At 39.3% G+C, this 17,926-nt stretch overlaps 2 protein-coding genes across 4 annotated transcripts in view; one reads left to right on the top strand and one right to left on the bottom strand.

Moving 5' to 3' along the window:
• The window catches only part of ANLN (anillin, actin binding protein), a 38,741-nt gene extending 23,284 nt beyond the window's left edge, over positions 1 to 15,457 (top strand). For 2 of the 3 annotated variants that reach the window (XM_060280575.1, XM_035129541.2), the window contains exons 12-25: positions 103 to 250; positions 629 to 764; positions 1,287 to 1,469; positions 2,658 to 2,787; positions 3,767 to 3,815; positions 3,907 to 3,963; positions 4,984 to 5,022; positions 5,256 to 5,277; positions 5,683 to 5,795; positions 6,673 to 6,726; positions 9,995 to 10,081; positions 11,332 to 11,439; positions 11,797 to 11,969; positions 13,476 to 15,457. In XM_060280575.1, the coding sequence (XP_060136558.1) occupies positions 103 to 250; positions 629 to 764; positions 1,287 to 1,469; positions 2,658 to 2,787; positions 3,767 to 3,815; positions 3,907 to 3,963; positions 4,984 to 5,022; positions 5,256 to 5,277; positions 5,683 to 5,795; positions 6,673 to 6,726; positions 9,995 to 10,081; positions 11,332 to 11,439; positions 11,797 to 11,969; positions 13,476 to 13,599 (1,423 nt within the window). In that variant the 3' untranslated portion in view covers positions 13,600 to 15,457. The remainder of the gene's footprint in view (positions 1 to 102; positions 251 to 628; positions 765 to 1,286; positions 1,470 to 2,657; positions 2,788 to 3,766; positions 3,816 to 3,906; positions 3,964 to 4,983; positions 5,023 to 5,255; positions 5,278 to 5,682; positions 5,796 to 6,672; positions 6,727 to 9,994; positions 10,082 to 11,331; positions 11,440 to 11,796; positions 11,970 to 13,475) is intronic. The other variant, XM_035129542.2, reaches the window with a different exon arrangement.
• A 1,733-nt stretch (positions 15,458 to 17,190) lies between these two features.
• AOAH (acyloxyacyl hydrolase) overlaps positions 17,191 to 17,926 on the bottom strand; it is a 105,536-nt gene continuing 104,800 nt past the window's right edge. The window contains exon 22 of the mRNA XM_035129543.2: positions 17,191 to 17,717. Coding sequence (XP_034985434.2) covers positions 17,589 to 17,717 — 129 coding nt within the window. The 3' untranslated portion in view covers positions 17,191 to 17,588. The remainder of the gene's footprint in view (positions 17,718 to 17,926) is intronic.

The raw sequence follows: 17,926 nt of genomic DNA, 5'->3' as shown, positions 1-17,926 counted from the left end.
TGAGTCAATCTCTGTTGTAAATCTTTTTTTGCTCTGCACTTATCTTCATTTGGTCAAATACTTTGCTCTGTATCTTTCTAAAACTGAACTTTCCTTTTGAAGTATTGATGCCTATCGATCACAGCGAATTAAAGAAATAGATCGTCCTTCAATAAAGCAAGTGATCGTTCGTAAAGAAGATGTTTCTTCCAGGCTTGAGGAGAAAAGGAATGGAACGTCTGATCAAATTAACATCAAACGCAAATTACAGGTGCTTAGAATGCTGCCTTCCAATCCTAGAAAACTGATTATTCATTCTATCCATTAAATTTTTTCCTACAAGGATTATAAACTGCCAACATACATACTTCAGGAGTAAAAATGAAATTACCTGGGGCAACTAGCAGTTTGGATTTCAGCATAGTTTTTGAATGACAGGTTAAAATTAACTATGGCTGATTGTCCATGCTTGAGAGAATTTACTCATAAGGAGGGAGTGTATAATCCTGCAGTCCAATCCTGTAACTGGATAACATGAGCAGAGCTATGTCTGCACCAGCCTAAATTGCTGATGAGAAACTTCAGGGTGGATATGACAAAATAATGGTTTGAGGTTTTACTAAGTCTACTTATCTGACTACATGTTTAGGAGCTGAATAATGAAATCAATCTGCAACAAACAGTAATACATCAAGCCAGCCAAGCTCTAAACTGTTGTATTGATGAGGAACATGGGAAGGGTTCACAAGAAGAAGCAGAAGCTGAGAGACTACTTCTCATTGCAAGTATGGTGGTTGTTTAAAGATGGCTTTCTATGTAAATAACATAATAGGCTTTATTACCCCAAAGACCACATTAGAGTGTATTAAGCATTTTCTTTTTTACTCAAAGTGATTCTTCGGCAATAAGCTACCTCATCTAATTTTTCCATGCATAAAAGATTTGAAGAAAGTGTTAGAGCAATGTGCAATTGATATATGAAATGTTCTGCTACCCTGTGGTGATGGCTTTAAGAACATCCTAAAACTTTATGAAGGCTAGTTCTGTGAATGAATGTTGGCTTGCCCAAAGCCTCCATTTACCTCTGAATATCACCTGCTGAAAGCAAACCCTTAAGGCCATCATTTTTCTTATATCTAACTGACTTCTGTTTGAAATGAGTTCATTAGATGGAGGTTGGTTTTGATCCAACAATGGGATTCTATTTTAAACATTTTGTGAGATGTGCCTGAGACTTGAAAAAAACTTGTAATTGGCTATGAAACATATATGCAATAGAAACTACTTTGATTTTTATGTTTGTACAGCTGAAAAAAGAACAGCATTATTGGAAGAGCTAAACAAACTAAAAAATGAAGGATCTCAAAGCAAGAAGATTAAAGCTGATTCAATGCCTAGTGGAGTTTCTCCATCCAGGGGCTCTGTTACTCTGTCAGAAATGCGCCTACCTCTAAAAGCAGACTTTGTATGCAGCACTGTCCAGAAACCAGGTAATTCCTTTTGCTGTGCTTGTGTGGTTGGAATTATGGTTTAGTGTAGCAGCTAAGTCTCTGGCTTGCAGGTCACATCTTCCATGAGTTCACTAATTGCTCTTGGGAAAGCCTCTCAAGTCTATCTTCATTTGAACTGGAATTTTAGAGCAGAGTTACCTTTCCTTACAGCAAGGTGGCAAAGCATTCTGTGCTTGCAGTTCTCCTTTTTCTTAAGGTGCAGATCAAGCAACATTTCTCTTTCACCCCCAAATCTCCTAGTTGAATTTTCCCCAAATTAATTCTGTTGCGTTCCATTCTCCAGTGATTGGCAGTTTATGTCCCAATAATCAATTTTATACCTCCTTTTTCTGCCACCGTTCTCTTGCTTTCCTGCTCTTTCCATATTTAGATCGCTTTCCCCACATTCCTGAAACCATTGTACACTTTAATCACTGTGTTTAAGCAACTTCAGCTGCTTTTAATGTTCAAGGTACCACCTACTACTGTCGCCTTATATCTGCTGCCTGCTGCCGCTGCTGCTAGATTGGTCATGTGAAGGCAGCAACAGCAATAGTAGTGAAGACAGGCAGTAGCAGAAGAAGCCAGTAGTTGCTGCAGAAGTGCTTTAATGAGTTAGAAGTACTAATCATTGAAACAAAACAGTTTTTGGTTGACTACTTCCCAGAACTGTGAATATAGTGAAATTAAGGAGCACCTGGAAAATGCTAGGAAAACAATAATGGTTTTTTTTAAAAAAAAACAAAAACAAAAAACTACCACAGAATATTTGGGTTGGTATAGGCTGACATGCAGTGCAAGCATATATATGTCTCCTTAGAGGTCAGTCCCCTTGTGTTCAGTGGACTTACTCTGAGTTAATTGGTATAGGATTGCAACTTTTGTGATCTTGCCTTGTGTGCAGTTTTGACTAAAATACTTCCAGCTTCTCCCTGAGTTTCATCATTTCATTTGAATAACACACCACTTTCCATTTTGAATTTTTTTTTTTACAAAATCTTTAAATCACTGTGAAACTTGATCCTCCCCTTTTAAATCAACTGTCTTACAAGCCCTAAAAATAAACATAGGTACATTAAACTGCAATAAGTTGATTGGAGGCAAAAATGCCAAACCACTTTGTTCTTTAATCTTTTGTTCACTGCTTTTGTAAAACTGATTACGAGAGAGTGCTTAAACTATTCACAGAAACAGCAAACTACTACTACGTAATAATGTTAAAAGCAGGAGCAGAAAACATGGTTGCTACACCGTTAGCAAGTACTGCAAGTTCCCTGAATGGTGGAGATGCTCTTACTTTCACTACTACTTTTACGCTGTAAGTACTTTATTTGTTTAACTACTTAATTTTATTCTTCTTTATAACAATGTTATTTGCTAACCATTTGTGCCCTCCAAAGCTGTTGACAATCACAACGAAGCATTAAGAACAAAGCTTAGCTTAAAAACACACCAGCAGCTTCAAAAAATAAAGTTCTGGAGCTCCAAAAGCACATTTAAGGAACACTTTATTCCTCCAAAAAGAATGGATGTTGCTTCCTCACTTCGACCTCAACCCAGTCTTCCTCTTTTCAGATACTGGGAAACAGTAGATTAGCTGTTTCCCAGTATTAGGATGGCGCATAAGAAAATAGTGAGTGCTTGCCTGTCTTTCCCACACCTCAAACTGCAGGACTGCTGTCTCTGGTGCCCTTGCACTCCAAAATACACTGCTTTGTTCCAGCTGGAGAAAAATAGCAGCTCGATATTTGTGCACATGCTTACTTGTTTGCTATACAGCTGTCTTTGATATTGGGCTGCTAGTTTGGGAGTGGTTCCTACATGCCTAAAGTAAAATGGCAGGGGTCTCAAGCCCACTTTTGACAAACGCTGTTGATTTTGAACTCTTATTAAGCTTTCCACAGGAGTTTGAGAGAAAAGAATTAATCCCATATGCTTCAGAAGTCTGAAGTTAATCTTGGTTGGGGGATGCTTGAGAGAGAGAGAGAGAGAGAGCAGCAGAGCTCTGAATACAGCAGTGAAAGCTAAGACCTAAGATGGTCTTCCAAAATCTTACAGGCTTACACCTAGTCCTGACGTTCCGTAAGACAATCAGGAAAAGACATACTTGTCAAGCTGTTTGCCTGGGAGCCCTGGACTGCCTCAGGTTGCCCTCTGCTTTTTTTGTGGCCCTTAGACAGGCATAGATACAGTAGGAGCTACCACAGCATCTGTTGCGATTTATTTGATTTGTAAAACTTGGAAACTGTATTAGACTTAGGAATTGAATTTAACCCTTTCTCCCATTTTTTTTAAAGGCAAGATGTGGCCAGTGACTTTGAGATAAACGTTGAAGTTTATAGCTTGGTATGTATCTCTCACCTTTCGATGGGCATTTATTTTGAGAGAACACTTGGGGGGTGCAATGGACTCTTAACATCTCTCTTTCATTTATTAGGTACAGAAAAAAGAATCCACAGGCGTCGATAAAAGGAAAAAATCAGCTAAGTCAAAGGTAAAGGGAAAGAACACTTTTTCAAATCAATTTGACACAATATACTTTTAAAACAAAAATGTTGTTCTTTAAGCATATTAAGATTATAGTCAAATTTACTACTCTGCCTTTGTGAACTGATGGCAGAATAAATCTTGATGTGCTTCAGCTGAATAACTTAAGTTCACTCATCTTGCACGGCATAATGTTGGCTCTAAAATTTTACTGCCTGTGAATATTTTCCATAATTGCATCTAGTACATGGTTTCCCCCCTCTTTTTGGTTCTTTGATGCCCTGTTGTCACTTGTCTGTGGATGTCATTCAGATTGTAACTCAGTGCCCTATACTGCAGCCATGTCGGCTGGTGGCAGGGTTGTTTAAAAATGGAAAGAGTGTGGCCTGTTCATAATCATGTGACAGGAACATGACAAATTTTGTGAATGATTGAAGTAGTGTAGAGTGCTTTAAGCAAAGTGGAGGATATTGTTCCTTTTGTAGAGTTGCTCTCAGGATCCTTCTGATAGCAACTCCAATCCACAGTTGGTAGTAGAAAGACCCTTTAGTGGGAGGGACAATCCAGCAGACTCTGAGGTGGTCTTCACCTGCCCGCCTCTCCTGCAATCTTTCCAACGGAACATGATGGTAGATCACGCTGTTGGAGTGGGAAAGGAAAGTTCACCCGGAGCTGGACCCGATTTCTTCAATATGCGCTGCTTGCACTTCTAAAAATGTATTCCCTGAGAAATTAATAACCTGAAGGTTCCAAACAAATGCTGGCCACAATTGTGATGTGTATGCAGATGGAAGTATGTATTTCTATACAGCACTGTCGTGTGTGTGTGTGTGTGTGTGTGTGTGTGTGTGTGTGTGTGTGTGTGAGTGAATCTGTTTTGGATGCTAATTGCTGACAAACCTCGCTAATTTGTTGACCTTGCTTTAAAACCTAGATGCTCTTTTGTTGTGAGGTCGTTAACAGCCCTGTATAGAATATAACATTTAGAGTGCATTTGTCATTTATTGTCTCTTCTCTAATCTTTTAGGCTATTACTCCAAAGAGATTGCTGACTTCTATTACTGCCGTAAGTATTAATATTTGAATGATTTAGAACTGACACACGCACAACTTACCTGTGACCAAGGCTGCTATTTCTAGCAAGATACTATCATGCTAGAGATCATAGTAACTTGCTTTTACCATACCTGTTCCCTAAATGATCAAGGCCTTTCAGCCTTTCCGATCCAACTCCCCATCAAGTGCACTGTGTAAAATGTTCTTTTAACAACCTGTTTCCATGTGTTTCTTTTTTGACAGAAGAGCAACCTTCACACACCAGGTAAAATTCATTGTTTTTATGCTTTATTGTCCCATTTGCCATGAATTGTTTTATGTACACTACTAAAAGCAAATAATTAAGCAGTGTATATAAATGTACTAAATAAATAAAAATAAGCAAAATATATTTATAATAAGTTTTGTCTGTAGATGGCGCTTTTGTATGTTGCCACAGATATCATCTTAAAGGCTGCTGTTCCTGTTTGAGAGGAGAAGAAATACCTCTTCTAAGAGGGTCCTAGCCATCTACAGTTTTTATTGCCTACAAATATTTGGCAACATTTTTTTAAAAAATAAGGGATTCCTCCTTAGTTGAGAGAGAGGTTTTTAATTGGTTAGATTAAGTTTTTTTTCTTTATAGGTATGTTTAAATTTAAGGTATACTGTACTTTCCCCCCCTTTACAGTCATGGCGAGTCCATGTGGACCCAATGCTGTGCGCACAAGTAACTTTGTTCTTGTTGGTTCACACACAATTTCCCTATCTTCAGTTGGGAGTACCAGATTCTTGCTGGACAAGGTAATCAACATTGATTTGTTTTTTTCAATATATTTCAGAACGTAGTTTTAGCTTAGCGCATAGCTGTCATGTTTTCCCTTTTCTCGCGAGGAAGCCTATGCAGCATAAGGGAATTTCCATTAAAAAAAGGGAGAACTTGACAGCTATGGCTTAGTGCCTCCCTGCATTGCCACCCGACTTTCTTGCCCCTTGTAGGCAACTGAGTAAATCTCTATGCTTTTATCCATGCATGAAAATACTCAACACCTACATAATGATTGCTTTATTACTTACATGGCTGTGCTGTAAATTAAGTAATAGTCTTTGTTGGGACCTAAAATGTCTCCAAAATAGTTGTCCATTTAGGAGACAGTATCCTGAGGATGGGAGGGGTGGAATTCTTTATCATTGATTCCTAATGGTATTTAAAACAGATACTTCTGGGAAAGGCGAGTCAATGTAGGTCTTAGAAATTATTTAAGATTTCTTGGCCATTCCTGAGCAGTGCTTAGTAGTTGGAAATGCAAATGCACAACTTAACCACACTAGCTGTCCTGATGGTTCTTAAACCGAGGTACCACTGTACTAGGAGCTTGAACTGGGAAACTAAATTTCACATTTGATACATACTATGAAGCAGGAGCTTCACTTGTAAGCATATGTGTGTTTCAGCTCTACCTTGGCTGTCCAGTACACTGAACCATTTCTGCAACTTGCTTCATTTCTTTCAGTAGGAAACTGATCAGCAATTTAGGTTGGGTATGTCACTCTGAAGTTCAGCTTAAAAGCTGAAACAGAATCTTGCAAGGCACATAATTGGTGTTATGCTGCTGTTTTTATCTTTTCCGTTTTGTTTTGCTTTAGTTGCATTCAGCGTTGCTCATTTCTTTTTTCCTAGATAAATTATGGAATTAAAGAAAAAGAGATGTTGGGTAGTTTGTTCCAAGATAAGGTTGCTATGTTTTCTTCCAAAACAGTTCCCAGTGCATGCTGCTTATGTCTTGTCACTAAAGTTTGCTCATTGCTACACTGACATGCTTCTTTAAGGACCACATTAAGATTCTCAGAACTGGAGATTTGATGAATGAAAGTTAACTTTTAGGAAGAATGTCAGGTGGGGCTTTGCGTGTCAAGCAAATCTCTGGGAGCCTGACTTTTGAACACACTATCCTGTGTGTATAAACTTCCTTGGCTATGTAAATAGCGGCCAGTTTCATGAAAAACTTGTTTTGCTGAGAGGCGTTCTCATTTTTCAGCATTGTGTGTATCCCTTCTGGCTTGAAGCTCTGGTTTGGCTTTCCCTCTACCTTAATCAGAAGCTAAAAGCGGGACACTGTAAAATTTGCAAAATTTAACTTTCTCATCTCATTAACCCACCTTTCTGACATTTGGGCAGTACACTGCTAACCTTTCTAGTTTCTACTAAGGTAAGAGTAAATTGCAGTATTAGCAGGTTCTGTTCATTTTACTTTAGAGAGCTGGTGTTAGAAGTATGGCTAGTAACTTGGGAGGCATTAAAAATATACCTTAAGTTGTCAAAACGAGAATGGATAGCAGGTGCAGAATCTCCCAATAAATTACTCTTGTATCACTTTGGCACAAGCTTTTTTGGTGTTTGCTACAAATGATGGCTGCAGTCCATTATTACCTTCAGTGCACTTGTGCAGGTACTACCGGTACTTGTTCATTGTCCTTGTACCAAGGGGATCTTATATATATGCACTCTCAAGGAAAACCTGTGTAACACAGGGTTTCAGAAAGCATGCTCAGGTGTAGCATTAAAAGGTAAAGGGATCCCTGACTATTGGGTCCAGTCGCGGATGATTCTGGGGTTGCGGCGCTCATCTCGCTCTATAGGCCAAGGGAGCCGGCGTACAGCTTCTGGGTCATGTGGTCAGCATGACTAAGCCGCTTCTGGCGAACCAGAGCAGCGCACGGAAACGCCGTTTACCTTCCCGCCTATTTATCTACTTGCACTTTGATGTGCTTTCAAACTGCTAGGTTGGCAGGAGCCGGGACTGAGCCACGGGAGCTCACCCCGTCGCAGGGATTCGAATGTAGCATTACATTCCAGTTAATGCTTTAATGATAACTGCTGAAATTCGGGGTAGTTCTTATTTTACCAAGATTTACTGGCTGAATTCTGCACTTTGTTTTGTAAGTGTAAAAAAAAAAAATCTAGTTAAATTACTGAAGCTGAAATAAAAAGGAAATATTGATATGCAAGCCTGTAAGGATTTGGCCTACCCTTTATAGCAGAAGAACTTTCTTTGTTGGTGTTGGTGACATCACAATTAAAAAGAGGAACATTTAAGTAGGTGTGCAAACCATATTGCATTTTAGTGGCATATAGAACAATTTGTCACTTACTTGCTTTCTGAAGCGGTTAGCCTCTTGACCACTCTGCGACAATCCGTTACCTTCACTTATATCTACATTTCCTGTTACTACTGCAGACTGAGGTTACCTACCAGTACCTATTAAAGTCTGCCAGCTTTTGTTATAAGCAGAAATAAAATTGACATCCGATGCAAATTCCACTGGATATAAACCATCAGTCACTTGTATGATATATAGACTCTGTAAAACATGCCTGGCATGTTATTACAAGACTGTGCTTCATTTTACAGTGCTTCATTCGAAATGAAAGAAAAGATGGGGGAAACGGCATAAATTATTCTTTGTGCATGAATGCAGATTATTCTAAATGTGTGCATAAAAGCAAACCCATTGGTGTCTTGAATGGCATGTGCAATACATTTGGGACTAAAGTAAATTCACTACTATATTTCTAAAATGTATATAGGAATGCCATATCTGCATCTGGAATTGTAGTGTTCCGAGTACAGTGGACACTCGGGTTGTGAACGTGATCCGTGCGGGAGGCACATTCGCAACCCACAGCGTTCGCAACCCGCGTCTGCACATGCGTGGGTTGCAATTTGGTGCTTCTGCACATGCATGCGCGCCAAAACCCGGAAGTAACCTGTTCCGGTACTTCCGGGTTCGGCGTGGAGCAGAACCCGAAAAGACGCACCTTGAAGCGGCTGTAACCCGAGGTAGGACTGTACAAGCTACCAAATTGAAGCTCTTGGATCAATTGTCTTGCATATCTCTGCTTATACCATACAGTATTTACATAAGAGTTAAAGCATACTATTAAATTCACTTCTGAAAATGTGCTGATTTATCAGAGCTGAATTTGGAGTTGTCATGTTGCTTCATAAAAGCAACAAATGGGTGTGCTGTACTGTTTTGCTATTCATTTGGTTTTTGAATATGTACAAAATATCTACTGAAATTGGCTGTAGTGACATGACCAAACTTTGGAAAGCCTGTTTGGGTCCTTCAAGTGTGCTGTCAGTATTCCTGGGAGAAGTGGACTTACTGCTTTGTGCTGTGTTTTAAGTCTTGCTGGAGGTGATGGCTTCTCTGCTTTTGGATGTTACTTGGCTGTACTGGCTATCCAATAATAAGAATACACAATACCACAACTAACATGAGTGAGGTTTTCTTAAAAAAAAAAAAGCAACACCACCGCAGTATGATTGGGTTTTGTGTTTGAAAAAAACTAGGCTGTAAGACCTCAAGTTTGCTGGTTGAAGGTTTTTTGCATCTGCCGGGGTGTGTGTATTTTCTTCCCACCCCAATGGCTCATAGGTGGGATCCCTTAATCCTAAAAAGAGTGCATATTGTAGCACACATTGGATAATCCCAGGAGCATAATTGGATGCAATGTTGCTAAGTCAATCATGCATGTATACATGGTACAAGTGTCTCTGCTGAGGACTAGGGTGAAAATCATGTGTGTAAAATATTCTGCTTACTTTTTAAAAAGCCAAAAACAGTATTGCTAAACTTGGTAAAATAAATCAGCATTCTTCTTACTGAAGCATGTGTATTTTAACAGCCATGTCTAGCCTTGTGGCAATGTTTTCCCATCTTACTCCCTGACTTACTCCAGCTTTGTGGCAATTCTAGGGAGCCTTGCTTCTGGTTTTCTTCAGCCACTGACCATTAAATGGCCAGAGACAACTTCCTCTTCTCAAAAGCTTCTGGAATCTAAGCATTCAAATGTTCAGCTGAAATATGTGTGAATAATGTTGTGCTATATCTGGCATTAATGATGCTCACAAGTGAATGTGGTTTTTGTCTTCATGAGGTGTGACTTGGAAGATTCTAAGAATTGTATTTCGCTTTAACATCTATTTATTTTTCAGGTTCCTTTTTTGTCTCCCCTGGAAGGTCATATTTATCTGAAAATTAAATGTCAAATAGATTCTTGTGTGGAAGAGAGAGGTTTTTTGGTAAGTTATCAGTGAATGCAAGTACAGATCTATATCACATGCACACACTGTTGGTGGCAAGATGGAAAAAAATAGGCATATAAAATGAGAATTCCTGCATGCCAAGGCTAAGGTTTGGGGCAAGTATCCTAGTGAGAGAACCCCAGCAGATATATTATATCACAAAATATGCAGCAAAGAAAGGGTGCAAATAGAGGCTGTTAGACCTTTAAAATATGTACCCTTGTGAATTCCAAAAAAGACCACGTTTGGTTTACTTACAAACTCTTTAAAGGTCAGATTCATGAGCTTCCCCCCATACATCAGTCAGAAAAGCTGCACAGGCAGTAAAACATGACTTACTTGCAAAGTGGTGAACGTTCCTAAACTATTGGTATAGAAACTCGAGAGGCTTGTGAGAGCTATTCACTTGCTGAATCCATCAGGTAAACTGAAGGGGAACAAAAGCTCGATTACCTAGTCTATCCCAAGGTGACCTAAATGTGGCAGGATAACACTGTATGTAGAATTAAGCGTGCTGGTTAGATGAAGCTCATTATTCCACTCCCACTCCCACCCCCACACTTGTCAAGCTGATCTTTATCTGGAGTGAAATTCTAGAATTGTCCTTAGAAGTTTATCCTGATATATAAGGTAAATAAAAGCTTATGTACATGACAAACCATTCTGTAAGCCTTGTGTGACTCTTTACGTTCTGGCTTAACACAGCAGGGCTAGACTTCTTTCAAAAGTCCTTTAAAAGCAGTTATTAATGTGATCATGGCTGTTCGTCCACAATTATTAGTTTAGGTGACCTGTTACTGCTGGATCTAGCAGATGGCACCATGTGCTATATAAAACGGCTGACAATCCCAAGATAGGAAAATCTCTGTATGTCAGAATTGTGCTGCGTTGATTACATCTTAAGAAAGGCACTATCTGAAGGACGCAGTAAAGTATTTAGACGTGCCACAGGAAAATACCATAAATTTTAGAAGTGTGTATTGTGATTTTATGGTACCTTTTATCAGATTATATTAAAAAAAGCAGGATGGAAACTCTAGATATTCGCAAGCGGTGGAGTGCTGGCTGCTTCAAGGCCCATTTGGGAGAGTGGGAGTGGGCATACTTGCTGAGATATATATGGGTGGGCAGAGAAAAGTGGAAACAGGAGTTGCAGTGTTTTCAGTTGCTAAAAGTTCAAGGAAACCTGCTGGACTTAAGAAATGTGTCGGAATAGCACTGGTGTTCAGCGATCTTTCTCTCTCCAGACTATGTTCGAAGATGTCAGTGGCTTTGGGGCCTGGCATCGGCGCTGGTGCGCTCTTTCTGGAAACTGCATCTCCTACTGGACTTATCCGGATGACGAAAAACGCAAGGTAATTATTGTGCTAAAAAGTGCTTAAGCTAGAGGCTGTCTAGATTTTGTTCCAGCCTGAACTTCTGCAACATTGAGACCTTTTTGTCAGGCTTTACTTCAGCTACAGTAATTCAGGGTACATCCATGTGTTGCTGTAGCAGCATTGCTTTGTGGCTAGACCAACTGCTCTATAACATTTGTTAAAAAGACTAAGTGGTGTGAATGACATCACATCTTCCTGTGCAGCTTTCAGAGGCAGCTATGGGCACCCTGTCAAGTATTAAATCCTCCACATTGAGGCAGAGACTGAAATGCTATATTTAAATTCCTTATTTCTCTGTGTTGTGAACACTTGCTTTTTTTCTTTTCCTTTCAGCATCCAATGGGCTCAATAAACCTGGCGAACTGCACTAATCGTCAGATCGAACCAGCTAACAGAGAGTTCTGTGCTCGGCCGAACACTTTTGAGCTCATTACGGTTAGGCCCCAGAGAGAGGATGACAAGGAAACGCTAGTCAGTCAATGCAAAGACACGCTCTGTGTTACCAAGTAAGTTAACTCGCTTGATTTTAATCTTTTCTGGATGGGTAGTGTCAAGAGGGTCGTCGTGGCTACTCTAGAGTAACTCCGCTTGAGTCCAGTTTGTCTTTATAGACTTTTATTGTGCAATGTATTTACAGTGCAGAGACAGCTGAAAACATGACCTCTCATTCCGAATCAGAATCCGGCAATGGCGTACGTCTGTTCTTACGCCAGCAAAGTAGTCGGGGCACCCCAAAACGCCTCCCCTTGACCTGCGTCGCGGTGCTCTCCTTTACTCTTGCGCAGGAAGGAGTGATGCCCTCTCAGTCTCTTCCCTGAGCGGCCGGTGGCAGGGCTCTCCAGCATCCCTGAGCCCTGGCCTGCATCTCTCCGCCCCTGAGCTTTCCCATTGTTCCGCACACTGGTTTCTCTCTCCCTCCGAGTCTTTCCCCTCCCCCCTGGCTGCTTTAGACCCACTGCTGCTCCCTGTGCTGTGTGAGGTGGACGTCAGGATGATGGGGGCTGGCTCCCTGTAGGAAGTCACCCTTACAGGTAGTGATGCTAGTCAGTTGGTGCAAAGCCAAGTCTTGAAACACCTTAAATATTAAACCAATTTATTTTGGTGCAAGTGTCCATTAAACCATATCCCATAATGTGCACTATAGTTATCCATTTGACGCAACCTCTTCACACAAGAGCTGAGTCTTGTGGGTGTCTTGGTCTTGCAGAAGGTGTTGGGCCCCTGCTGCGATGCTTTGTGCCACGCCAACGATCAGCAATGCCTTAGGGCAGCCTTCCCAAACCCAGTGCCTTTCAGAAGTTGATGGATTTTAATTCCTGCCATCCTTGACCATTGGGCCATGCTTCCTAGGGCTGATGGGCATTGGAAGGCACCAGCTTAGGGGAGGCTGGCCTAAGTTTCCCATTTTCCTAAGATCAGGGCATATTACTTCCTTTCCAATTAAATTTGGATTCCTTTATTTGGACAGCAGGTATAATATCTGCATTCTTCATCCAGTCATGAGGTTTATTTGGGAATTTTGCTATTACTATTGTTTTGGATCTTATTGCAGGGTTATAAGGTACTGCTGATCGGGACGCAGGTGGCGCTGTGGGTTAAACCACAGAGCCTAGGGCTTGCTGATCAGAAGGTCGGCGGTTCAAATCCCTGCGACAGGGTGAGCTCCTGTTGCTCGGTCCCAGCTCCTGCCAACCTAGCAGTTTGAAAGCAAGTCAAAGTGCAAGTAGATAAATAGGGATCCGCTCCGGCGGGAAGGTAAACGGCATTTCCGGGCGTTGCTCTGGTTCGCCAGAAGTGGCTTTGTCATGCTGGCCACATGACCTGGAAGCTGCATGCCGGCTCCCTCGGCCAATAATGCGAGATGAATGCCGCAACCCCAGTCGGTCCCTTTACCTGTAAGGTACTGGTAGAGAATAATGTGTTTGGTAATGAAACTGTTCCACTTTATCCTTGTATGAGAAAGGCCTGTAGGTCAGTATTAATGCTTAATCTTTCATTTCATTTTTTTTAAGGAACTGGTTATCGGCTGATACTAAGGAAGAGCGTAATCTGTGGATGCAAAAACTCAACCAAGTTCTTATTGACCTTCGCATGTGGCAGCCTGATGCTTGCTATGTGCCAATTGGGAAACCTTGAGCTGCGGGGAAGATTTCTCACAGGAGCTTGCTTCAAGCCACATGCTGTGCTCTTAATGTAGACTTTTTATACGAGATCCCTTGGGATTCTTCATGCTTTAAAATCTGGAAGGAGAGGTGGTGTTATATTAGGCTCCTTGGTGCATTCAGAGTTCTAACTCTTCTAGGATTGGAGTATGGTAGTAGCTGTGTTTTTAAGCTCTATTTGGCTGTGCTAAATATTTTTATATATAATATTTCTTGAAATCTGTAGTGCAGTACACAATTAAAGTACCAGTTTATTTTAATTGATCAGGGCTCAGTTTATTTCAAGAACTGGAAAAAATCAGCACAGGAGGAAAAAAAACTTAGAGCTTTTATCAGTGTGCATGTTTCTCCTAAGAATGATGCCTCAAAAGTTGTTTAGCTTTAGTGGGGAGCTGAAGCAGGAACTTCAATGATTTATTTATAAAGGTGTTTTCAACCTAATTAGGAAGTTAAAAAGGAAAATACCCCATTGTGTTTAATGTTCAGAATACTTGGCACTTGCAAAAAGTGTCTGTCTCGAGAACACCATAGAATAGTCATAGAACCAAATAGAAATAATGAGGTTAAAAAGAAATAAAATGGTGCATGGTTGTGCACATATGGTTTACAGGTCTGATCAGTTATGAAGTACATTGCACATTTTCTTAGAAAACATGTATTTAGTTTTCTTGAAGCTGCTTTAAAAAACAAACCTTTATTTTACTCTTATATATCAAGCCATTTTCATGCATTTCCTAGTTTGAATGAATTTAAAACTTTCACTGATCTGAGCACTAGGAGAGTAAGATGAATTTCATTTAGCTGCTGTAGAGTTGCAATACGCAAAGTAATATTTCTGAGAATCCAACTTCAGCTGATGAGCACAATGTTAAGGCTGCTCACTTAAATAGCAAATGCACAGTGTTCACAAATGCTTTCCACTGGGTGTCACAATGTTATATGACTGCTGCATGCATTTTTAGATAGCAGCAATGGGGTACTTCGTCTAAAACTGCTATGGCTTTAAGTTGAACACTAACATTTTCCCCCTCTACAGCATATTTTGTATTATCACTTTAAATACCTGCTTTTCTGATGTTTTTGAACAAGTAAGAACTCTTCCCCCATAAAAAAACAAACCTTAAATGTATCAAAAGGGAGTGCCTGCCAATGAGGGCTGTCTTACAATGCTGAAAAAAATGTGGGTTTGGTTCCAGAGCATGGAACTGAAAATCTAGACTAATAAGCCTTTCTCAAAATGATGCCCAATATGACTATTCTGACTGTAGTGTTGCACTCAGATGGGTTTTGTGAATGCACTTCATAGGAACCCAGTGCTGATTTATGCTGGTTAAACTTGTAGGACAAGTTAATAAGCAATTTGTTATATAAGGAAGAACAGTTATAAATTTGTGAGAGTACACGAAAAAGTAGAGTAAGTAGAATGTGTTGCAAATAAACTGTGTGAAAGAAGAAACGAAGTAAATTGCTACAAGAGTAAAATAAAAAATATATCAGAAAGGAAGTGGTGTTTGCTAACTGAGATCTGCTTAGTTTACAGTATCGGATGAGATTGTGTATGTTATAAGTGACACATTTGCAGCAAGCCTCACCTCACTAAAAATACTGACCAGAGCTTGGGAAGAAGAGGGGGCCAAATATTCTGGGGACGGCAGCTTGGTCTTCCCCAATAATGTTATAGCCTTGGAAAAGCAGCAAGATTCTAGCTGAGAACATTATTGGAAAACAGGATGATGAAGTGGCAAATCACTTCCTGGTCAATTCAGAAAAAAGCAAATTAATTTGGCAAATTATTTCAGCTACAATAAATAGCACTGCATTCATTAAAAAAACCCCAGCCAGCTGCATGTGAGGCAAATAGCATTTGATTAAGACCTTTAACATGACAATAATGGAACTTGCTTCCGACTGATTTAACTTTATATATGTATACATGCTCAAACAGAGGCTGATGAATCTTACAAGCAATTCAAAGGGGAAAGTGACAACATGTTTGAATTAACTCCAATTTGAATATGCATAAAATCCTGAGTATGATGGAATTACTTTTTAAAAATTGACTGTTATTTCAATAAGGAATTGATTAGGAAATTTATCCACAAGTCTTTCATAAATAATCCCTATTCCAAAACTTCATGAAATACCACTAAACTGTAAAACCTTTGCAGGCATCTGCTATGCCATATAATATACATGATAATCTTTATCCCCATGAATTTTAAGGATATTTTGTTATGCATTTATACTTTATTTCTAAAATAAAGCTAACTGCTCATGATTCCTTCTGCCTGTTATTCAATGTATTTATACTTACATAGTTTACTTAATCTGTTGTACTAATCTTATGAACAAAGTTTAAGGTCTCATGGATTGGAAAGGAAGAAATTAAGTTTCCCAGTTGGATGGACATAACCCAGCATATTGGGAGTTTTTAATCAGCCCTGATTAAAAGAAACGCGAAATAGACTTTCGACCAGCCAGTTCTTTCCCTGTCTCACCCAAGACATCTTTTTGTTCCTAGTACCTCCTTTGGGCATTTTATATAAGATTAGATTTTTCTTGCTTATAAATTAAAAAGATAAGGCTAAAGCAGGTGTCCTTATCTGCTACTTCTCTAAATGAAATGCAAGGGGTACTCCTCATTCACTAAAAATGGATAGCTGAATATTAGAATTAACTAGATCAAATCTTTACATTTACCTCCAAACCCAAATGTCCGTAAAACATGAATGAAATAAGTCATTCCATTTTGTTAAAAGCTTTCCAAATCTATATAAATAGTGGTTGAAACCAGCCTTTTCCAATTTACATAATCTTTAGCATTTACCATTCTCCAGATATTACACACTGTTCTTGTTTTAAGAAATCCTTATTTAACCATTTTTGCACCACATGATCAAAGCTTAAACCTAACATCATTGCAAAAAACATAGTTGCAGTTCAGCAATGATACAGGATGATACAGGAAGATAAAATATGAGTAAAGAGAGCTCTTTACCTGGTTTTGGAAGTATTAATATTGTTTCATTCCGTGACTGGGATTTTACCTTCAGTTAATGTAGAATTAATTAAGGATGAAGTTGAAGATCAGGATGGGAAATTAGAGGAGTAGCTGGAGAATACAGACCAGAAATTGGATATGAAACTTAATAGTATACTTGAGCTTTTAAATGAAAATTAGGGGAATATGGAAATCATATATATTCACTGTGAATATGGAAAGACTGTAAATTAAACAGTAAGCAAAGGAAGGAGTTTATACAAAGAAGCATTTCAGCAAGCAAATAAAGATAAAACTAGAAGTACCCAAAGCAATTACAAATTTAGAGGTATTCTCAAATGGAGAGAAAAGAAAAGCCAGCAAATTATCTTAAAATACTATTTGAACTTTGACAATGGTTCAGCAGTAGTATTTTTAAAAAATGGTTAACATCAAAGGAAATTTAGCCAAAGAAACTTAATGAGTAGAGCTTTACATTGAGGGTCCTTTAAGAAGCAGTTCTATGTGATATGAGTTCAGAGAAAATAAAAGAAGGGCAAATATTCATTTTAGTGACCCATCCAGATGCTTTATTCAAATGAAGAATAAAAAAAAATCAGTTATCTAGCAGAAATTTTGGATATAAAATACACCATAAATATGGAATTCCAATTAGATTTAATGTGTATCAGAAACAAATTGACCTGAAGAGGCTTGGTAGATTGATGGGACAAATGGGTGAAAACCCTTGCCTAAAAGCAAGCAGTCTCCTATGAGATTCCACACACACATATATATATAAGTAAATTTTACCACTGGTTTCGTCGCATTCAGCTTTCCATTCGGCTGCCAGATAGTTGATAAGGAACTATTTGCACCCATCAGCCTTTTATGTTCCAATACCCCAGAGGTTGGCTTGCTTTGTTGGGAAAGGTGTTCTTTATTCTGAATGGTGAAACGCCAATGTATTTAGCATGCTGAAATCAGTGGCCTCCTTGATCTTTGAACACTGCTATAATCTCATCCTTGGATGGGTTTTCTTTCCCAAGAACATGAGGCCATTCACGAAGTATCTTCTTCCAGATGATTCTTGCTCCAAGGGCAGAAGCAACCTGGAAACAAGACAAAGGGACATCACTTTTGTTCCTTGCAAGGAAGATCTTCATGTGCTATATTTGGGCACATTTAAGCTGCTAGTTGTGGCACAAAAATGTGGCCAGTAAAAACAAAACTTGGCACCACTAACACGGCCATGAAATTTAATACAGTGGTGCCTCGCTAGACAAATTAATTCGTTCCAGGACTCAATTCATCCTACGAA

The sequence above is a fragment of the Zootoca vivipara genome, chromosome 12 (genome assembly GCF_963506605.1).
Source record: "Zootoca vivipara chromosome 12, rZooViv1.1, whole genome shotgun sequence".
Classification (NCBI taxonomy): Eukaryota; Metazoa; Chordata; class Lepidosauria; order Squamata; family Lacertidae; genus Zootoca; species Zootoca vivipara.
This window is presented reverse-complemented; position numbering and strand designations above follow the sequence as displayed.